Source organism: Pangasianodon hypophthalmus, chromosome 23 (assembly GCF_027358585.1).
Source record: "Pangasianodon hypophthalmus isolate fPanHyp1 chromosome 23, fPanHyp1.pri, whole genome shotgun sequence".
NCBI classification, from domain to species: Eukaryota; Metazoa; Chordata; class Actinopteri; order Siluriformes; family Pangasiidae; genus Pangasianodon; species Pangasianodon hypophthalmus.
Window position 1 is genome coordinate 6,895,532 of NC_069732.1, and position 24,648 is coordinate 6,920,179.

At 37.6% G+C, this 24,648-nt stretch overlaps 1 protein-coding gene across 2 annotated transcripts in view; it reads right to left on the reverse strand.

Annotated features, from left to right (window-relative positions):
• Window positions 1-9,049: 9,049 nt before the first annotated feature.
• The window catches only part of LOC113536039 (solute carrier family 45 member 4), a 47,051-nt gene continuing 31,452 nt past the window's right edge, over window positions 9,050-24,648 (reverse strand). For both annotated transcript variants that reach the window (XM_053228404.1, XM_026929722.3), the window contains 6 exons: window positions 21,048-21,236; window positions 17,950-18,129; window positions 15,927-16,987; window positions 14,585-14,684; window positions 13,991-14,202; window positions 9,050-13,458 (listed from right to left, as the gene is read on the reverse strand). In XM_053228404.1, the coding sequence (XP_053084379.1) occupies window positions 13,087-13,458; window positions 13,991-14,202; window positions 14,585-14,684; window positions 15,927-16,987; window positions 17,950-18,129; window positions 21,048-21,236 (2,114 nt within the window). In that variant the 3' untranslated portion in view covers window positions 9,050-13,086. The remainder of the gene's footprint in view (window positions 13,459-13,990; window positions 14,203-14,584; window positions 14,685-15,926; window positions 16,988-17,949; window positions 18,130-21,047; window positions 21,237-24,648) is intronic.

Consider the following 24,648-nt stretch of genomic DNA (forward strand, 5'->3'; position numbering starts at 1 on the left):
AAGATGACACTGTACATATGGAATTGTAAAAAATAATGGTTTCTAGCAACAGGGGGGATAGCTAGCTTTAAATACTAATTTCATCGCTCAGAAAAAAAGCCCAGATAGATTAGCTACCAAGGTTTCTCCCAGATGCCATTACATTGCTCTGTAAGTGGCCTAAGGCACATTTCACATTTCACTTATCCAGGCAGGCATCAAAAAAATCTCACTATACAGAAAAACAAAACTAAACCTTATATTTATTTCTTGAAAATGCTGTACTGAGAATGGAGCACCACCAAATTATCATCTGGTCTGATGTGGTCCATTTCCTCTGATGGACTGGTAGAAGAAAGTCGATAAATCGTGCTACTTTGGCTCAAGCTAAACTGTTAAATTCTATTGAGTTAATTTATTTTACAGTTATCACCCTTTCTGTGGGCATGTTATTGTCCTCTGTTTCTCTCTTGCTACTCCTCACAAATTACTGTATCCTACATGTACCCTAACATGGAGTACATCAGCTAATGTTACTGCAACCAGCAAACTTACTTAGGCTTGCAATGTTACGAGTAGTTTGTGTTTTACCTGTCAATTGCCCTCATAAGTGTTCACATATGTTCTCATATAAATTAAAATATTTATATCATAGCTATGTTAGCCTATAATATGTTCATAATAATAAGAGTGGAAAAACACTGCCTGGTCTTTTTCCAATCTTCAACTGTCCAGTGTCAGTTATCCTGTGCCCTCTAGCCTCAGATTCCTGCTCTTGGCTGACAGGAGTGTAACCCAATGTGGTCTTCTGCTGTTGTAGCCCAACCACATCAAGGTTCAGTGTGTTGTGTGTTCTGAAATACTTTTCTGCTCACCACATTTGTAAGAGTGGTTACAAACCTGTCAGCCCGAACCAGCCTGGCTTCTCCTCTGTGTTTCCAGCTGCAGACCAGCCACTTACTGGGTGTTTTTTGTTTTTCGCACCATTCTATGTAATCTCTAGAGACTGTTGTGTGTGAAAATCCCTGGAGAGCAGCAGTTTCTGAAATACTCAAACCAGTATCCAAGGTCCAAGTCACTTTGGTAATATTTTTCTCCATTCTGATGTTTGGTATAAACATTAACTGAAGCTCTCAACTTGTATCTCCAGTATTATATGCTTTGTGCTGCTGCCACGTGATTGGCTTGTTGGATAATTGCATGAATGAACAGTGTACAGCTATTATGGTGGCTGGTAAGTGTTGGTTGAATTCTCATTCAAGATGCGAGGAAGCACAGAGAATGATAGAAAACCACAAAGCTAATATCCAGTGGGACATTCAGATACATTACAACTGAACTAATAGACAACCAACCACATGTAGTAATAAAAGATAAGGAGCAGAGAACAACAGTGGCATTTAATAACACTGACGGGGTAATCCATAATGACGATGACATCCAGTGGAAGTTATATAAAAAGCTGGAGCAATATCAAAGACTAAATGAGGAAAAAGCGAAAATGTGGAAGGTTAAGACCAAGACTGTGCCACTGGTGAGAGAGGGCTATAACCTCTAATCTGGAAGAATGGCTTCCATATATTATATAGAAAATCATTCCACAGTCTGGATACAGGATAGTGATCGCTACAGCGCTGTCTTCTACCCACTTATTGCTGTCACAACTCAATACTGTTTGTCATCTCTTAGAAATATAACATATTGCACCCTGCTGTTTGCAATCCTGTCAGGAATGTAGATTAAAAAATACAACTGCTCATAATTCAAATGCATTATACAAACTGTACATCTTAAGTAGGTAATCTAAAAATATTGAATGTTCATTCGTTACATATTATGTGCTCAATAAATCCTTGAAAATACTACATCAGTTACAAATATGAAAGAACTACCTGGAGTGTCCACAACCTACATGGATAACAGGTAGTGAGGTGTGTCAAATAAGCACTAGTTAATTCATAAAAAAAAAAAAAAAAATGAGAGGAAAGGGCATGTATAAACTAAATACTCTCTTATTATACACCTCTTATTAAAAAGTGCATTCCAAAGGAATATTTAAAGGTACTGACCCTGACATGAGCCAGGAAATAGCACCCTGAATCTCATCAAGGCATAACAGTCTGATGGGAATAAAATGAAAAAAGAATGAATAATTGATTTATTCATTAGAGGAATATGACATCTGCTTTGAGCTTTATGACATTAATAAAATGGTACAGTTTCTAAAAATGGCCTTTATTCATCATCGCTTCCTCTTGAATGTTCTCTAATATGCTCTGTCACCCCCCAAAGGACCTGTTAGGTGTCCCACTCCTACCGAGCGTCTTACTCACAGCCCACTTGCAAAATGGGAGCATATGGAGCATTTACAGAAGGTATATTATAATTCAGCTATTACTCCCTTTCGAATCACACCTAAATGATGATTCATATCAGGTGCTGATCAGGCCCTTCTTCCCATATGGCTCCATGGTGGTGACATTCTGTTAGTATATACTGATTCCAGTTTGATTTATTTGAGTGCATGAGGAACTGAAACACAATATCTTAAAAGAATGTGTGGCCTAATATCCATCACTATATTACTTTGACATAATGTAAATTAGAATAGACATTAAGCAGCTTCAAGGAAAGATCTTTACCTTTTTCTCACATTCTTAAGCCTAGAACCATTGCATCATCCCTACCAATACAGAAACCATTTGATTACACCATTTGATTTACACAATATATTTAACATTTGGAGATGCAAAATATTTTTGTTGTGACCCCTGGTTGCAATTACAGATGCAAATCATCTGGGATTTGTCTTTATCAGCTTTGTTCACATTGATACTGATATTTGTTGCCATTCTTCATGGCAAAATTACTCAAGCTCTGTCAGATTGGATGGAGACCATTGATGAGCAGCGATTTTTAGGTATTGTGGCCTGGGCTTTGACTGGGCCATTCCAACACATTCAGGTTCTTAGTTTTGAAACACTCCAGTGTAGCTTTGCCAATATGCTTAGGGCTGTTGTCATGTTGGAAGGTAAACCTCCGCCTCAAGTCTCTTGCAGATCTTACCCTCAACCCTGACCAGTTTCCCAGTCCCTGCTGATAAAAAGCATCCCCACAACATGATGCTACCACCACCATGCTTCCCTATTGGGATGGTGTTCTCAGGGTGATTAACTGTGTTGGGTTTCTGCCAAATGCAATGGTTTGTGCCAAGGCTACGGATATGTCCTGGTCAGGGGTCGTGGTGAGTAGTTATACAGTATTCAATATAGTTAATATGAAAATGCGATTTAGATGGGCCTAAAGAGAGACTTGGGAAAGATGTTGACCTTTAGAAAGCTGTTAAGCAGAACTTGTTATTCACTCAGTAACACTACCAAAAAAAGAGAAAACTTTCCAATTACAGTACTCTGCTTTGCAGGTGTCTGGTGATAAAAATGAATTTGATTTTGAGGCTGTTTCCCTGTTTCACAGCTGTGTTCACAAATGTAATACTAAAACTGGCTAAAAATGGGCTGTTCTTTTGTTTGTCATAGCTATCTATCTCTCTGATAATGGGCCAAAAATGTATAGTAAAAACCATGAATACAATTACAGCTGATTCATTCATTCATTCATTTATCTTCAGGGACAGGGCGGCTCTGGGGCCTATCTCATGAACACTAAACATGAGGCAGGAATACACCTTGGGTTGTAGATACCAGTCCATCGAAGGGCACCATGGACACACTCATTCACACCTATGGGAAATTTAGTATAGCCAATTCACCTATAGTTATGTTTTTCAGAGTGGGAAGTATAAACTAACTGTTATTGTCTGATTGTCTTGTGGTTTCATGACATCAAATAATGAATCTGTAAATTAATGCTTGGGGTAAAACAGCAACAGGTAACAAAAGGCTGATTTGAAAGAAGATGTCTGCTTGTATTGACATGAACAATGCCTCATCCTTTGTTCAGAAGGCTATTAGCAAGCTAATGAATATTAATGAATATTGTGAGTTTGAATATTAATGACTATGACTTGATAGAGGCAGAAAAAGACACTTTACAGCAATTTATGAAAACATAAATCAAATAGGCATGATTTTCTGATTTAAAAACATTTCTTATTTCGTTGACACTCATGAATAATACATTGCCTGAAAATAATAAAATACACAACCTGCAATATTTTTTGTATATGGGATTAAATGTATTCAGTTTAAGCAGTGATAGTTCTCGACTGGTCACTTGCTCACCCCAGAGAACTCATTACTCAGGGCTACATCATTTCTTTTGTCTGAAAGCCAGACAGTCTCACTGGGCCATAACCAGGATCAAACTTTTAGTGAAGTCAACATGATTATTAACATGATCAGCTGCTGATTTTTAATGTTTTCCTTTCCTTTTTGGTTTACAAGACAGCTTAAGTTACCTACCTCCAAAGCTAGGACAATAAGATATTTAACAATATCTTAGAGCTTTTTCTGCTCACATATTTCTTAAAAAATGACACAGTGAATTGACTTCATATTAAAGGATCTGACACAGGGTGTCCCAAAAGTCTCCATACAGAGGGGACTATGTATGCCAGCACCATGTCGGTTGTGTAAAAAAGATAAATTATGTATAGTAATCAATAAGAAAGTGTCTACATTTTAACTAAGACAGACAAGTGGCAGCTTTTTCTACCAAGTGCCTGGTGGTTACCGTAAGAACTTGTATATATATATATATATATATATATATATATATATATATATATATATATATATGTGTGTAAAAAGAACACCGAAACCCTTCCAAAACCAACAAGGTCTGCACCATTGTGCCCTCACAGCTAGTGATAGCAGTCTCAGCACATTTACAAAATGCATGAATGCATCATTAATACACAATGCAAAACAGGTCCTAGCATGCCACCTTGACCGACGCCGTAAACAATCATCTTTGCATCAGAAAAGGTCCTGAACACAAGGATCATGCCAGTAAGGTTTGTACAAATTTTGTTATAATCCAGTGTTTCATGGCAACCCCTTATCTAAAGTCACTGTCTAAAGACACGCCACAACATGATTTATGGACACAATTTCAATATTTCCAGTGGAAGAAGTATGGGAACAAGAAACCTCTCACTCACTCCTGGGATCTAATACTTTCACCTACTTACTCCTCTCTACTCATCCCTCAAGAGTCCAAATTTCCTTCTGCAATTACCAGACCCCATGTCCAGTTTGCGTAGTGTATTTAATGCACACTATGGACACACATAAAAACATGACTGGCCTATGCAGGCCATCACACACTATTCCCTTGTATAACAAATCCAGCCTAATCAAACACATGTGACATTTACACCAGAAAAACCCAGGCCATATGGTCCAGTGCACATAATGTGCTCAGTTTTTAGGAACCTTCCTGGTCTTATCTACTTAAATGAAGCATCCTACAAGCAAAAACCTTTCATCATTTATCCATAAACACTTTAACCTGCTTTAACATTCTCTGGGCTTTGCATTGATTGAAATCTCTGCTTCATGCTTCCTCCAGTGACAAACAGTATTACACTTTTAGATTATTTTTTTAATAAACTAAATAGAGCATTTGGGACAGGCAATAGCTACGATTATGTCTAAGGGGTATCCGGCAGGATGAAGGAAATTGTATTTACAATCGTCTGGTAATAAAAGGAGTGAGCCTGAGCATGAGTTACTCTCTGTGTGGCGTTTCACATGTTCTCCCTGTGTTCCCCCTCCCACTCAGGGTTCCTCACGGTTCTCCGGGTTCTTCCCACCTCCCAAAAAACATGCTGGTAGGTGGATTGACTACACTAAATGGCCCCAAATTGTGAATGAGTGTGTGAAGGTGTGTGTCCATGGTGACCTGTGATAGATCGGTGACCCATCCAAGGTGTATCCCTGCCTTATATCCAGTGTTCCTTTGATAGACTCTGGATGCATCGTGACCCTGAGCAGGATCACATGATTACTCAATGAATGAATGAATGAGTGAATGAATGAATGAGTGAATGAATGAAGGAAGGAAGGATGAAAGGAAGGAAGGAAAAAGACTGACAATCTTGCAACCAGACAATTTCAGTTTCAATCCTTTTTGAATACTAATAATAATAACAATAAGTAATGGCTTGATCAGCTAAGGCCCACACTGACACTGAGTTTTTACCCAGATAGTCATGCACAGGGCTTGGCACTCACTGACAAAATGAACATGAAACCCTCAAAATGGATGGTTTAATTCCACAGTTGGATTTTTTGAGGGTCCCCTTCGTATAGATCTCTTGCATTGCAGTGCCACCTGGTGTCTGAACCCTGGAGTGCAACTTCAGAATTGAAAAATATCTCAATAATTGCAATAAACAGCATTGCTGAAATTTTTTTAATTTATTTTTTTTGCTCACCATTTAGTGGTTTATATTTGTGTAATGGGGTTACTTCTGCGTTCTTCTGCGGAAATTAGAGATACTGCCAACTTGCCAACTGACTGAAGGGGAAGTTATTTTTGCTATAGAGGGTACATAAGCATGCATAGTTTTCTCTGTAGGCTCTTTCACATTTACCTTCAACTGCTTTTGGCATGAGGTCTGAAACTGGGTTATGGTACGATTTCATGATTCAGGGACTGATCCCTTATAAATAAATAATGATGAATAGAATTCTAACAAACTTTCATAAAAAAAGCTTTCTTATAATTATAAATTTTCTTGTAATCTTATAATAAAAAAGAAAAAATATACTTATTTCTCAATAAGCGAGAATTACCATACAGATTAATTACACCAAGACCCATAACCCTCAAATGCTCAGTTTTATCCTGTTTTTGCTCTAGCTAAAGTAAGTGCAAATGTATATATCCCCTTGCCAGCCTCAATGGTATTTTTCCTGATTTTTTTTTCTGCAATTTTTTAAAATTTGTGTTATATAGCTCCCTGTAAATATTTGAACATCCTATAGTTAATTCTTCTTTTGGATAAAGTCTGCTAAAATCCCCTCCTGATGATGCATCTTGGAGGTGGAAGTAAATGAACAATAAATCGCAATCGCAATTACAGAATATTACATAACATAACAAACCGTATTAAATGCTAATTTTATATCATAATGCCCTTTTTCCTTTTATTCCACTGCAATAAGCAATACACAATACTAAGCAGGTCCTAGCATACAACCCTGAGGGAACCCATAAGAAATCATTTTTGCTTTTGACTTTGTCCTGTGCGTATGGATTGTATCAATAAGATCTGCTACATGCTAGTCAAAATCCAGAATTGACTGGTAGTCCCTTATGAAAATACACTTAAACGTATATAATTTTTTATCCTACTGGCAGTGTAAAATGAGTAATTTTGTGAGGCATGAACAAGAGTCAAAAAGGTTAGGTAGGTATCAGGTGAGGTGGTAACATGCAAAGATAAGGACTGTTTCTAATTTTCTATAAACCTGAGCATTCTAACATTGCTGGAAGCAGTGTTCAATTGCCTGAAATATCTGAAACGTCTTGTTGATCTACTGTTGACTACAGTTTTGTGTGTGTCAGTATATACATATTGCCATGCTTTACTCAGTGTGTTTTTAAAAGGTCAGTATAAATTGGGGCATGGCTGAGTTTAATAGATTAATAGCTCCCATTATAGAGCTGAGCCAAAGCATCTACAGTATATGAAGTGAAGTTCCTAATTAATGTCCTATAATTTGACAAACTGGGCTGACCACCAGGCCAAGTTTCCAGAATTCTCCCCACTTTTTGACAGATCCACTGCATGTCATTTAGTCGAGGGCATTGTCCGGGGGAAAAAAATTTCCCTGTCACTTGGCTCACCACAAAAGTGTGGCAGCTAATCTAGTTTTGGAGAAAATGTTTGATACATAATATTACAGGAATCAGCTTTCAGGTAACCACTAGATGGCAGCTTCTTGCAATTATTTATTCATAAACATAATTGCTGGTGACATAATTGGACTGAACATTGTCAGTACGCAGCTGGTGACATAATTGGACTGAACATTGTCAGTATGCTATTGTGTATTTTTAGGCTTGTAAAAGCTCACACTTAGTCACTTTCAGTAACTGCTTTATCATGGTCAGGGTTGCGGCAAATCCAGAGTCTATCCCAGGAACACTGGGCATGAGGCAGGGGCACCATACACACACATTCACACACTCATTCACACCTAGGGGCAATTGATCTTAGCCAATCCACCTACTGCAATGTTTTTGGGGGGTGGGAGGAAACCAGCCTGAACCAGGGATGCTGGAGCCACCGTGCCACCCTTGTAAAAGCCAATTCTACTATTCCATGTTCTGTTTTACTGACATGCTGTGAGGAGCTATGTAGATTATGACTAGAGTAGGGATTTTCTTAGCTAAATAATCCAATTTGAAGTCTGTCATGACCTACACATAAATGAATGTCATCTTTGTCACTTGGAACATTCTAAACATCTAAACATTTAAAATGAATTGTAACTTCCTCATGTTAAATTTCAAGCTAATACAATAAAGTGCAAAAGTGGTGCACAAGTGAAGAGGGGGCAGTGGTAGCTCAGTGGTTAAGAGCTGGACTAGTGATTGGAAGGTCATAAGTTCAAATGGCAAGCTGCCACTTTTGGGCCCTTGAGTAAGGTCATTAACCCTCAACTGCTTAGATATATAAATGAGATAAATGTAAGTCACTCTGGATAAGGGTGTCTGCCAAATGTGAAAGGGTATCTATGGTTTTTGAAATAAAAAGGATATTTCTATTTATTCAAAATGAACAGGAAACATATTCATTCGAATATTGCAACTGATAGGATCCAAAAGGGATTGGAGACCATTATAAAAGTATGGGTGTATATGCTGATAGATAATATTATCACATTTAGAAAGGGACATGCAAACTTCTTCCCCACTATTAATATCATATCATCCACTATTTGACCATTCTTTGTTACTTTTGTTGCTATAAATTACATTTCTTTGTTTTCTTCATCCGAATCGTACGCAAACCTGTGCACTCTACTCTATATATCCAATAGCCATAAATCACTCATACATGCAACTAGAGGAAAAAGGAGAAGCATCAGCAATGTTTCTTTCAGTGATTCTTTAAAGGTGCATTCAATACAGTGTTCCTGAATAGGTCTACATCTGAAGGCTTGTGCATATTTACAGATGTTATGTACAGTTCTTAGAAAATGAAACTAATAAAAATAATCAGCTTTTTTTTTATAGCAGCAAAAGAAACTATTTCAAAGGAATATATACAACTTTCAAATAACAAGGCATATAGTACACTGTAGATATTCGATTCTCCTCCATACATTTTGTCAGTCCTAACAATGTTAACATCCACGTTCTTTCTTTAAAGTGATGAACACGGAACAAATACACAATCATAATGAGGCAATGATAAAAGATTATTCAGTAATCACATACCTTGAACTACATATAATGAGAATCATTGACTTAAGTGACATTTGCTTTAAATTAATGTCTGTAAACTAGGTAATGTAGACAGCTAAAGTCTAATTCTTACATTGCACAGACAAAACACACACGCGCACACACACACACACACACACACACACATCACACGCTCACAGCTCTGATCTTTTCCAACACATACTTCAATTTGCATTTAGTACAACAGTTAATAATAGAGCTCTCTGTAATTATATTTTCATCTTTAAATAAAGCAAAAGCATTTTGTATAACATGAAAGAGCTAAAAAATAAATATCCACAGTTTTTTTTTTCTTTTGCAAGATGATTCTTAAAACTCTGTGCGGGCATCCTTCTAGACAAGGATTAAGCCTTGTCTTGAACTAACTTGCACAGTAAAAGATGTAACTCCAGCGGAAATCCTTCATAGTCCAAGACTATGCATAATCCGAGTCAGGGACGACAGCCCGTGTGCAAGTTCTTTGCAATATCAGATCTTTTGCTCATAGTAAAACAATAAAATGACAATAGTTACATTCACATGACTTGAACATGCCTCCCGATAGAGCAAAGCCAACCAAACCAAGTCCAATCCAGCATCCCTTCATCCAGGTTTTTACCATATACCCTCTTAGATCACCAAAAAAATGAACACACACTTCAAGTATTTAAAAAAAGTAGAGACCTGTCCACTGACAAAAGTCAAGTCTCTAATATTTTTAAGTAATGAGTACATATCAGTAACACTTTCTATGAAGGCCATATTTATATCCATATCTATATCGGAATTATTACAATTATATCTATTACTGAATTTCCCCTACAGGGGATCAATAAAGGTACATCATATCTTATCCACCATATCTATGTTATGATACATTTTCAAGGCATTATACTGTACATATTATAAGCATTCATGAAAACTGCACTTTATGTTATTAATTGTTAATACATTGCATTAAATAGTGTCCATACTGTAACACATATCCAAGAAACTCAGCTTGCGTATTATATTTAACAGATAAATTGAGCCCTGTACTTTTTTCCAATTTTTGCATTTTCTTGAACTCTAAATGTATAGAACTTTTACTGTATTGTGGCATGTGATGTTTTTTGCTACAACTCAGATGTTTTATAAAATTTATACATTTTTATAAGAATGTATAAAGTAGTATTTATCAGTTCTACCTAAAGTGAGATATATTTGAAATATTCTTATTCTTAGCAGGGATGTAGTTGAATATGAATACATCATTTGGAATGGAAGGATAATGTTAAATGGACATAAATACAGATATAAAGCTTATGGGACAAATAAAGACGATGTTCATTAACATGAACAATAACATGATGCATTTACAATGTTAATGAACATGGTCTTTATTTGTCCCATAAGCTTTAATGCCTGCTCAGGGTTGTGGTAGTTTAAATTAGGCTACTAGTTAGTTTATATTTTGGGAAATATAACCAATTAAATTTGTAAGAAAATATCATGGGTTGGTACAGACAATAATAGATACAAAACAAGTAGGTACAAAAAAATAACTGTGTGACAGGGATTAAAAAAAATAATAATAATAATCCCTCACATATAACTTGAATGATGTAGCTGAGGTTGAGGAATTGTTTTAACTCTGAGATTTTGTCCAGAGTTTTCCTTTGGGGGCATAGTGATCTGGTCCATATTATAAAAAAAAACAAAAAAAAACAAAACAAAAAACATTTGGTTTAGGCCACGCCCACTATATGTTTTAAACTGAATAAAGATAGGGATATGTTTAGCACTAAACAGATACAGATACAGTCATTCTGGTACATGATTAATACTTATAACACATTATTTTAACAATTCAACAATGCCTTATAAATGCATTATAACATGTTATTTACATGTTCATAGTTCATTATAGAGGCTATATGGCCTTCATAAAACGTATTGCATTTCTTTAGTATCTAGGATGCAACATCCTCATGCACTAGGTAGAAAAATTCAGCACTCAAACGTTCACACGTTCTGAGGCAAGTAACATTATTATTGCAACTGTGTCTGATTTGTCTGAAAATAAGCTGTGTTTATATATATATATATATATATATATATTTATATTTTTTTCTTCAAGTTTGGTTTATGTATTTTTTTCTTTTAACCAACATTCCAAAAAACATATATTTCAGCTTATGACTTAGTTTTAATACTGTATAAAGATAGATATAAGTACAAATCTGCTTCAAGGGAAACACAAATATTGTCAACATGCTTCAGAGTGTCTGACATGCTAAACAGCAACATGGAAGTAAATATCGTGTCTCGTAAATATCCCAATAGGATCCTGACCTCAGGTCATGACTAGTCATCCAGCTTTGAGTAAGTCAGAAATCTCACCACTTTACACCAAATGTGACAAACCCAGAAGACCAGCTGGAAGGATTAAGCACACAACCACCCAGTGTCCACCATCACAGGTGTATTGCACGGCTGTGGAGTAAACTGGGACTGAATTGGAGGCCACGGAGGAGCCAAGGTGCCAGAGATGACGAGAAAATTGGGAGATCTCAGTGTGGAAGGTGTCTAAAAACGACTTCCAACATGCAGCAGTGAAGGAGAATGTAAACATTACTACTGATGGTGCAGCACTCCAGTCCCAAGCACCCTCCATTCAATAGAAGCAAAACAGAAAGGTGGAGAACTAAACTAAAAACACCATGTTTAAAGTGAATTCACTGCACAGCTTAAGTTCTGCCAAAAAGTGAAAACAGTGAGCGCTTACACTGAAATGCTCCTCAAGCACCTTCCCGATCACCTCAAGCCCCACGTACAAACACACAAACTACATGACAACTGAGCTGACGCCAATCACATCCTGTTACAACTGAAAACTGAACTGAAAGATACACAGGGCATCTTCCACTATTTTCACACATTTACCCATTTACTCCATTTGGTACATGCTCTAAAGACTCGGCTGCAGCATTGAGATTTGTTACGACATTATTTTTTAAGCAGTAAAGCGTTTCCACCAATGGGTGGAAGATTTGGATATATGTGTTGAAATTGAAACATGTTTTATATGCACTGCTCATAGGTGGAACAGAGGACCTTTGAAGGAATCTTTGAAGGAGAAGCAATTCCTTCTCCCAGCATCGACTTTAGCAGTTTTGCACAAACTAAAACACTATGAAAAGATTAACGAAATACAGAGACGAGGATTTGGGTCTGTTTTAAACCTTTGGGTGCTTTGCTGCTGATCACACCCAATTTTCCCAATGTACCTGGGAAACTTCCTCTTCCTGGACAGGAGGCCATAAAACCAAACAAACAAACATGAAGGAACAATTATCAATGGAAACAAAACCTAGAAACCAGGTGATTATCTTACACAAATAATTTTCATTTAGATTAGATTAGATTATATGATTAGATCTTGCACTTAGAGTGGAAGTAGGATTTTTGATTGGATGAAGTGCATGCTTAAATAGAGAAATATATATATAGAGAAAGAGACAGACCAAAATGCCCTTGTCATTTCGTGTGTCCCGCACCCCCCCTGGTGGCTCTGAGGATCAAGAATGCCAATGCCACCTCCCAAAACTAATGAACAAACAAATAAAATCTAAACTTCTGCCCTGTGAAAGCTGAACTCTGCTGGGATGGAGGGAATGTGAGCTTCACAGCCACGCATCTTCATTACAGCGTGGATTCGCACTCCACGTTGCAGGTTGTGGTGGTTGTGGTGCCTTTGCGTGTGAGCTTCAGGACACTGGGCTTCTCGGTGTTGGTGTCATTCTCTGTGTTGCTGGAATTGGTGAGAGCTTTGTTCTGCTCACTCTTCTCCCCATCACCATCTCCTGGATAGATGACCAGGAAGCAAGAGGTCAGGAAACCCAGGAAAGAGCCACCGGATGCCACCATGGGGATGACACGCACGCTGCCCACTGCGTCCACCACTGCTCCCAATGCTGATGCCACGATGATCTGAGAGATGTACACCTGGCAGGACAGGATTGCACAGTCGATGCCGAAGCCTCGTTTTGAGTTGCCAGGGCTGTGATGGATATACTGTGGAACAATTGAAAAGAACTGTAGTTAATGAATTGTATTGACCAAGCCCTGTTTGTTCCATCTCAGAATACACAACATTCCAAACCACATCAGGTTCCACTCTTGTCATCCACTTGGACAGTTACAGATTGGAAAAAGACCAGGAGAGGTTTTTCCAATTTTCAGTTATCCAGTTTCAGTGATCCTGTAACCACCGTAGCCTCAGATTCCTGTTCTTGGCTGATAGGAGTGGAACCTGATGTGGTCTGCTGATGTTGTAGCCCATCTGCCTCAAGGTTTAGCATGTTCTGAGATTATTTTCTGCTCACCACTGTTGTAAAGAGTAGTTATCTGCATTACCCTAGTCAGCTTGAACCAGTCTGATTATTCTCCTCTGACCACTCTCATCGACCTGCATTGGATGTTTTTTTGTTTTTCGCACCACTCTGAAATACTCAAATCAGCCCATCTGGCACCCACACCCACATCACAGACAAAGTCACTGAGATCACTTATTTTTTTTCTCCATTCTGATGTTGTGACATCTCACCTCTTTGATCTCATGGTACTGGCCCAGTAGAGCATATGGACAGTAGGAGATGCTCATAGAGATAATACCCATACTGCTGATCATCACCATGGACACGTAGACGTTGGGGAAGATGGCCATGATGGCTGTGCCGATGGAGAAGCCCAGGGTGCCCAGAATGTAGATGACCCTTATGCTGAGGTCAAAGTTGTCCAGATACTTTTGGAGTAGAGCTTTACAAGAGGAAACAAACAGATTTAGAATACACAGAACGTATAATTGATTTTATATATATATATATATATATATATATATATATATATATATATATATATTTGTTTTAACTTAGTTCTGAACATGGTTATAGTCCTATCTATGCTCTGATTGATAGATTTTAGTCCTACAATGGGTAATGTAGCAAGAACCCAGAATCACTTATAATCTCCTATAGAGAATATTATCAGGGCATCCTGTCATACCTATAGACTACAGTTGATGGAGGAATTACACAGAAAATCCCATCAGAAAAAGAAACTACATTACACCTAGGTATTTGCATGTTTGTTCCGAGACTCTTCATCATATTGTAGATTCATTATATTGCATTTAACAGACCTGAGCAGACAGCAGCAGTAGCAGCGTAGATTACCAGCCCCCAGCAGCCCATCTGCACTCCTTTATGGTAGTTCTGCAGCTCAGTGGAGTTTGAAGGAGCCTAGGGCACAAACACAGGGATTCAGAGCTATCTAGAATAGACTGTCTTACTCCTACATAACCTAGTGACAGAAGTAAACATGAAGACAATTTCAGAAACTGGAAACTTTATTTAAACAATGAATAACTAACAAAGTAGATTGAATTTTTGCTGTGGAAAACATTCCAGATGTTTTTCTGTTATGGTCTCAGATATTTTTATGAATGTTTGTCAGCAAATACTGGCCTGAACATCTACTGTATGCATAAATATTAGAGGTGTAACAATATGGTGTGCCATATTGTTCGATGCGAGCTACTCGATTTGATACATCATTGTTTCAAACAATATATTCAACAGACTGCATAATAAAGTTGGCTATTCATCATAAAATACTGCTTGTTTATTTGTGAGGTGTAATAAATATTTAAACCTAATCACACCCACACTCCTGCCTCTGAACAAGTACGTTCATCTCAAATCAGCAGAGGCTACGGGGATTAGAAACAAAACAAAACAAAACAAACAAACAAAAAAACACCCTTCTCCTAACCACGCTGTTTCACAAACTAATATGCTAGCATTTTACCATATTGGTATACTAGCCGGCACGAATACCATTGACGACATAAACAAGCACACACACAGGTAAGTTCACAGCTGCAGATATAAGACCTCTTGCTATGGAGGAGATTTCAAAAACATGTCTGAGCTACAGAGAGATGCAGGACCACAGACATCACCCCTTAAGAGTCACACCAACAGGTTGGTAGTGTCACGGTTTATATGCCAAATTGCCCGTTACGAAACAAAGTTGCAGGTGGAAAAATTATGTCGGTTCAGGCAGAAAGACTTAGGAAAAAGAACAAAAATGCATCTCCCTTTTCCAATTCTTTTCAAAACTTTTTGGAGCTAGTTTATGGTCTTTTTGTGCAGGGATTTTAGACCTGGCAACCCTGCATACCTGAAAAATCTTATTTAATGCACAGCTTTTGTTTCATTATATGCTAGTAAGAGATTGACCCGATCACACAAACACTGTGTCATTATTAAATTTCAATTATTGTACCTTTTATAATGTTGAATGTTTTAATCAATTGAAAATGGAAACCAAAGGCACATATACAGGCAATGCTTATTTTTGTAGTATTGAAAATGTGTCATATCGAGACACCAACATATTGCATCAAATTTTGAATTTGAATGTTTGCGTATCGTTACACCCCTAATAAATGTCTTAAACTAAATTCTTTATTTTCTCACCGTGGGGTCACCCTCGTAGATGACCTGTCCCATAAAGTCAGTGTAGAATACAGCCTCAGCGATGATGGAGAACCAGGTGAGCAGGTGGCAAAGACAGAGGCGCAGTAATTCTTTGGGCATTTTTAGCATGGACATCCAGAGGAGGCGTACAGTAGTCTCCATTTCACCCTCCTCACTTTCAGTGTCTCCACTGGATGTAGTGTTTCCGCTTTGGTGCCGAGCTCTGTGCCTCTGTCCCCTCCTCTGGCGTTGCTGCATCTCGTAGATGTCGTTCATGCTGCGTGATGGTTTTATAAGCACGGCGGCGTTGGCACGCCTGTAGCGGTAGCGGTGTGAGCCCAGGCGTCCATAGTAGGAGAAAGTACAGGACGACTGGCGGTAGAAGGTGTGGCGTCGGCGCCGGATGGCAGCTCCAGCACTGGAGGATTTGAACGCATTTGTTGGAAGTGGCTGGGAATGTCCGGTGGTATCACTGTGCCCGGCTGGTTGGCCATTGGGGGCTTTGGGTTCTGCATGGAGTGGCACCTCTTCACCCTCTGGCTCGTGCAATAAGGTTGAGAGACGGCTGAGACTGAAGCGCCCATGTGGGAACTCTTGGCTGCCGTGGTACGATGATAAGCGCTCATGAAAAATGGAAGGCTCTATCTGGCCCAAGAAGATTGCCTCATGCTCCAGTGTGCCATCAGCCATGGCCAGCACTGAGTCGCTCTTACTGCGCACCAGCTCCACATCCAGGAAGTCCAGCTCTGGCTCAACTGAGTGGGCTTCACGCTCATAGGGCTCATCCTCAGGAATCAGATCCAGCTGCTGCTGCGATGTCGGAAGACCAAGCAGGACATTCAGTTTGACAGAGGCTGTCCCTTCAGCCTCCTCATCCAGTCGTTCCTGCTGCGGGATGTACTGTTCCTCCTCAATGCTGAAGAGGTGCAGTGTCACTGAGACGATAAATATTGCAGCGGCGAACACAAACAGGATTTGTTCCTGGGACTTAAAAGCCTGACCAAGGACGGTGTTTGTCCAGTCAAGACCACCAAGTGCATAGCCCACAGCACCTCCCAGTCCTAAAGATACACACACTGGTTAGTAAGGCAGCTTGATTTATGACCTTTATAACAATGCACAAAGTTGGTATACAGAAGTCACTCCTCTTTGTAGTTCCTGATTAACTTCTTACTGAACGCTATTAACTCTCATGTTAGTTTAACCATTGATAATGAGAGTCACAATTTGCAAACTTATAGTTTTATATAGCATTGGCACTTCATGTACAATTGGCAGAGTTGCTTTTTTGAAAAAGAAAAAAAAAATCCAAATAGGACGAGTTGTTTCACTATTGTTTTGCTTGGCTCATATAGACTACACGGTGTGTTTCTGTTATGTAAGGAATAAAACACTTGGAGGTATGCAGTTATAAGAAAATAATCAATGATGGGGTGATGTGATCTGATCCAATGCAAAGTTGAGGTTGATTATTTTCCCAAAGTGTTTTATGTCCCAAAGTGTTTTATTACTTTTATACCAATTTGCTGGCCCTAACAATTATTTATTTAAGAATGAGACAAAATACTTTTTATTTTTATCTGTTATATTATTATAGTACCATGTATCATCATTTATATAATTTTTATCATCATATCATTATACACACACACATACACACACACACAAAATAGTTACATTTAATGTCGAATGTCCGCAAAACAAGTTCCTGTTATCACTTATGTTATAGCAGCTATAAACATACAATGATGCTTTGAGAACAACAAGTGTTTCCCTTTTTTCAACTTCATATATTCAGTGCTGGTCCATAAAAACTGTGCACACTGTAGCCTACATGTGGGAAAATGTTTGTGCAAATGTGTGTACATTTCTTTATCTTTGCGTGTGTACAGTGTACCCTCAGCTGAGAAGGTGTTGAAAGAGATGAGATGTTGAGAACAGTGTTTATGTGTGAAAGATATACCTGATGAGAAAGTGTGGATGTGACACTGTGTGTTTAGACGTGTGTACATATATAATGTACCTGCTGAGAAAGCGTGGATGTTGAGAGCCATATCCTGCTCCTCTGTGTCAGCCACATCCAGCAGATATGCTCTGATGGGCCCCTCGGCTGCATCAGCACAGAAGTCCAGCACCACCACTCCAAGCACAGTCAGCACGATGCCTATAGGCTGCCTGTTGGGCAAATCTCCTACAGCCAAACCTGACATACAGCACACACAGCACAGCACACAGCACACACGATGACATGAGAATCAGAGCGCACAAGAGAACAAGCCATACCAGCAATAAATACTGGCTTGAGTTACCTACCTACAGAAGTGCATTGCTGTCATAAAAAAAAAAAAAATCCCCATTAGCATCTTGTTATCACGAGAAAACATCCTGTTATGGCAAGAAAATGATTTTGCTGCTACACAAAAATATTCCATTATTATGAGAAAAGCATCTTGTTACTATAAGAAAACATCTCGTTATTACGAGAAAAGCATCTTTTTATTTTGAGAAAACATTTAGCTTTTACAGGAAAAGCATCTCATTACTACAGGACAACATCTCACTATTACGAGAAAAGCATCTCAATTATTACGAGAAAATATCTTGTTATTGAGAGAAAAGCATCTCATTACTACAAGAGAACATCACGCTATGAGAAAAGAAAAATGATTATTACTACAAGAAAATATTGTGTTCTTGTAAGAAAAAAAAACATCTCAATATTATTAGAATACATCTCCTTATTCTGAGATAAAACTGTCATTAAAAACAACACAATTGATCTCATTTTTAGAACATAGCCTTCATGGTTACCAGTTGATGGGCTCTGACAAATTTTGACAGAATTAATCAAACTTTGCTTCATTCTTAAGCCAAGAAATGCAAATGCCCACATGAAGTACAAAAGTATGAGATGGCCAGGGTACATATGTGGTTATTTTAGTTATTTTATATAAAAAATAAATAAATAAAAAAATAAATAAAAAAAAAGTTTGACATTGATGGTGTAAGATTAAGTAAAAGTATTAGAGACAATAGACAATAAGAATAAGGCAGACACAATGCAATAGATAACCAGAGAGGCAGACACAATGCAAGACGAGAAACGGTCTAACTCTAACATATGAGCTGTAAGCGCTGTAAGATGTTTTGCCCTCTGACAATAGAGCAGCACACAGCAAGCTAATGCTGGAGACAGGAGACAGGAAGTTGTTCCAGATAGCCAATAAAAGGTAAAAAAAAGGGGCACAACAGGAAATATTTCCCTGTGAACTGGTTCCTAGTCCTTTCCCATGTCACCAAGACGGACAGGGTTTACAGTCTCGCATACACACATACACAAAGTACTCATTATGAGTAGTGTGAGAGCAGACAGTTTACTCTCTCTTTCTCTTTCTCTCTATCACAAAACTACTATAAAGGGTAACAAGAGGTCACACTCACAGACAAAGATGGCTCACACTCAGTGTCATAATTCAACTGCAAATATCAACTAACAAATTTTTATTTTAAAGTACTGTACACTGAAAATGTAAAAAATGTGTAAAAATAGTGATTTTAAGCCTAAATATAGCTTATTTCTACATTTTCTACATATTTCTACATTTCTACAACTTTATTCTCTTTAAAATTCAGTTAGGTAAAAAAAAAAGTTCCTACAAGAGCTCCTGAGTTTATGTAAATTTCTATATGTAAGGAGACTCACTAATGTCATCATCTTCAAATCTTATTGATTTCAATTGCACGCACAAATTCAGTTGAGAAACTCAGTCATTTCATATTAATCACCTAAAAGAAAGCAATCCAAAATGAATCTGTAAGTTAAAACAGATAAGAACAGACATTCAATTGGGACAAAAGTAATGGTGCCCTGCAAAAGGTGGAAGAATTAGTGTGTGTCCGCATTTGCCGACATGCTGCAGTGGCTGAGCTGCATTACTGGATGATTTAACTCACATCACTCTTGGAGGTGCTCTTTCACTGTTTCGTCACCATTTTTTTTTGTTGTTGTTGCCATTTTCAGATCTCTGTGAGCTTTGCTGTTTATGGACTTTTGTGGGTGTCACGGAGAGTAAATCAGCTGTGACCTGAATGTGCTTGGTAATTTACGGATGACTTGTGTTAATCAATATTTGAATGTGAGTACAAAGAAAATCACTGTTAATGAGCCATTTGTAAATCTGATGGGAATTTGGAAACATTTCTACAAAACTTTCTAAAAGACAGATAAATGATGTCCAGTTTTCCAGTGGCAAAAAGCGAAGTGGGTGCAAATGTCAATATTTATATCTCTGTGAATGACTTGTTGCTTAGTAGCCATGCTTGTTTTCTATTTTGCTATTTTAGTGTTGGCTCATGTTAAGCAGTTGTAGACAGTACTACTGACCAGAGTAACGAGGTTACTGATTGTGGAATATTAAGTGTGTGGAGATAGGCATATTCAAATTCTTTATTTGAATATTGCACAGGGGCCCACTGTAAGGGGCCCCTACATGCTGGCTACAAGCTACAGATTAAATGGATTAAGATTTGGTTAAAAAAAAAACCCAGGAGTATGTCTGTGAGCTGGAGTACTTTGTGATATCTTGTAGTTTGAGGATTTGGGATTCATACTACCATCGGCGCTGATAGAGCAGATACAGTTAGCTATAGTGCATTTATGGTCATTTCAGTCTCTTGTGTGAAGAATTACTGTAAACCTTATTTAAGTTCAAATAAACTAAAATAACTGTGTGAAAGTCATGTGGTTAAAGTGTCAGGTGCTTTGTTCCACGCCAGTAGAAACTGTGGTTTTGAGAAAGTCAAGTCACAGCTCACAGAAAGAGGAAGTGAGTCTAGAAGTGAGTCTGAAAAAACTTTCAAGTCTGGAAAAGACTTGAAAGATTTTCATTTCAGTTGCTGTACTTGTAATGATTTTTGATTTGAACTGAATGCACAAGGAAAGTCCTTTCCTCCAGCTTGTTTCTAAATAAATATCACTACCTTATTAAGAACATTTTCAGCTTAAAGAGGTCAGTGTTAGTTCATCACCTCCGATGCCCTCTTTGTGTATTTAAAGTGTCGCTGTATATTTATGAACTGTGGGGCTCGAGCAAGAAGCTCCACCCCCATCCTGGGGCTCACCTATTAGAGATCCGTTGAGGAAGAGTGCTACACCGAGGAGCACACCCACACACAGTGCTAGAATGAAGGGCCGGCGGCGACCCCAGCGCAAAGTGCAGCGGTCACTGGCTGATCCTATCAAAGGAGTGAACATGAGGCCCAGGATGGGGCTCAGGAACCACACCAGGCTGTAGTACTGTTCTGGAAGACCTGCAGAAAGAGCAGCACAGAGGTGCAGGTTAATATATATGACTCAAATCAGATGCAGGCTCTCAGCTAAGACCTGGAAAGAGGAGCATTAAATGTGTATTTAACCCATGCTGCTGGGGAGAAAGCAAGATCAGACATCTGACCAGTGTTGGGTAGTAATTTTATGTAAACAGGAGTATGTACTTGTATAATATCATAATTATGGATTTTAAGTACAATATCAAAATGCAATATCAAAGTACAATATCAAAATTATACTACTGCAAAATAAATATTTAGATGTTTACAACCAAAACAAAATGGATTATACTATTTTTCCAATATGCTGAGTGCTCTAACTCATACTCATATACAACACTGAATCAAACTCTTCACCTGGACTTTAATTTTACCACTTGGTTGCCTAAAGTGGTGTCAATTATAAGTAATGGTATAGGTCGCTCTGCTATTAACACCAATTATTATCAAACCTGATTTAAAATTAAATGTAATCTACATAAAAAATGAGTCTACACATAATGTATTAGCAATATCTGAATAGCTTGTGTGTTTTACAGGGGGCACATATTATATCCATATACACTTTGACTTCTCAAAATTAAAATAGTGTTAGTCTATTTTATTAAGTACCTGAAAGTCTTAAAAGTTAGACTATTTCATATTTAATTGTTATTAAGAAGTATTTCATTTTTGATATTTTGTGCAACATTAACAAACAAAAATCAAGTACTTATAATCAGAATATGACCCATTTGAATATAATTGTACTCAGATTAAATTAAATTAAAATTTTTTATTGATTACTGTCTTATATTTTCAACACCAACGAATCATAAACTATTGGTATAATTACTAGGTAAGCCTCTAACATGAATAAAAGCTGTCATGATAATTAAGATAACTCAATGATTTTGTAAGCATTACCAAATCTAACTGTAACAGCTTACCTTTTTTTTCCTAGTAGTCATACTAGATAACTGTTTAACTACCAATATTATCACTAATTAGCTATGGTTAGCTACGAGGTCAGGAGGAAACATCCAAAACACTAAAATTACAATACAAAACATTGCACAATGGTTCTCCAAAGAAAGAGTGATGTGCATTAATGCTTATATGTTTATTAATACATATAACACTCTATGATTTGCTCTCTTTTAAAGGACTACTAAAGGAGTTATTTCTTTTGCTACATTAATATAATAGTACATTGAAATCAAAGGTAGTCCAAAAAGTAATTATATTAGATTACACTTTATAAATTATTATAAAAATTACATTACTGATTTAGTCATTCACTCTCAAAAATAAGGGGTTGCTAGCTTGGTACCATCAAGGGTGCATGTTTTGTACCTTTAATTAGCTTTTAGAATAGTGAATGGTCCTTAATGTCCAGTTACATAATTACATACATAGGTATGAATCAGTGTGACCTGGCTGTAGGTTAGTGGAGCTGGAAACAGACTTTGCACACTATATTATAGGTATTTAATTTGCAAATATCTTGGACCCTTTCACACAAACACACAGGACCAGAGTGTTAAATAAGGTATTAGAGGAAACAGTGTGAGATTAGTAATCTTACAAATTTCTCCCATTACACACGCACTGCTCTTTGTTACTGGACCAGGCCCTGTTTTCTTTTGCTTTTTGTCTTTCAACAGAACAAAATTATACATGGAACTGCATACTAAACTTCACTGAACCTCAAGAACAAACATGTTACCTGAGAAATCATTCATCACAGGCCAAAGCGGTAGAGAGGAAGTGAGCTCAGTTCCTCTGTTTCTCACTACAAGAGTTAGTGAATGAGTTTGGTACTGAAATAGTTTTTATAACACAATATGGTATGTAAACTGTACTTCTGAAGAAAGTGGTTCTAAGCTTTAAAAAACATATAATAACAGTTATTTTCTGCATTGCTGTTTAAGAATATGTTAGGGTAAATAACAATAGGAAGAAATTGCTTGGTTTAGGAATACTTTTTAACCTAATCTCTATGTACTGCATTTGTAGTGGATGTGCAATTACCATGGTCAAGCACTGACACAAAAATCTCAAAAATCACTTATAATGCACGTCTAAGGGCAGTTGCTGAACTTGGTCAATAAATGTTAGAAGTACATGACTATATAATGAGAATTCAAAACTACAGCCATTACACTAACAATAAAGGTATTTTGACAAAGTCTTACCAAAAAAAAAAAAAAAAAAAAAAAATCTATTTCGATTACTTTGAATATACTTGAAGGCTGTGTAGATACTATTCAGATAAAATAGTCCTGTCTCTAATAGGATGAATTATAGAGATTTACAAAAAAGTATGTTTCCCATAATAGCTTACCAACACCCCGACATCTGCCCTTAGACTTTCATTATAAGTGATTTTCGAGTACACATGCTTTCTGTCGTTTTCCCTTTAGCACTTGGAAATGGTGTTGAAATTTTGGTCACTGGTAATCACACATACAGTACAGACGTAGCCAATAGAGATTAGGTTGAAAAACAATGGGAGTATTGCTTTAATAACACATGCCATGCCACTTATCAGGTAACTATTGCACAAAACAAGTACAGAGACACCCACACAAATATTCACCCACTCACAGAGGGCAAACCTTACCATTCGCTCCACGTGTCACGTGCAGTTTGTATAACCCATTCATGACCTCTTCCAATTAATTCAGCGAGCTCTCTGTGTGCGAATGTTGGCATAGTAACAGTGATTCAGGAGGCACAGTGTAAATGTGTGCACGTGTTGTATTAGTGAGTTGATCCACTGCAATCTCCACCATCTTAAATAAGATTAGTTTTTAAAGGAAGAAGGAATCAAGGCTGACCAGGAAGACAAAAAGAAAGCTTTGAAGCAGTGTCATTTGTACAGTTGAGATGTTCCTGACAGTGTGGACATACACCAGTAGAGGTGCCAGGGAGGCTGCCAAGGCTGGTATGAGATGTGATCATTACTGCATGGGGTGTGTATGCTGGCTGGCAGTATGAGTAGCGAAGCCAAAATTGGTATCTGCAGCCTTAGACAGACACCGAGAACATTTGAGGGTGCCAGAGCGTGTGTAGCAGTATGATAAAGAAAAACAGTGCAGTCCAGAGTGATAAACACACTTGGGAAGTGTATAGGAGTGTGTATGTATATATATAAATAAATGTAGCACGTTAACAAAGATAGTGCAAATGATCTGTGCAAATGTTTATTGACACTCCAACAACTGCCCTTAGAAGGTCTATTATAAACAAGTAGGCTTTTCCACACATTAAGTGTAGGTCCTAATCCAGTCTTAATATGTGTGGAAAAGCCTACTTGCTTATAATAGACCTTCTAAGGACAGTTGTTGGAGTGTCAATAAACACTTGCACAGATCATGTCATTGTTGTAGAACATATTTACAAATTCCTC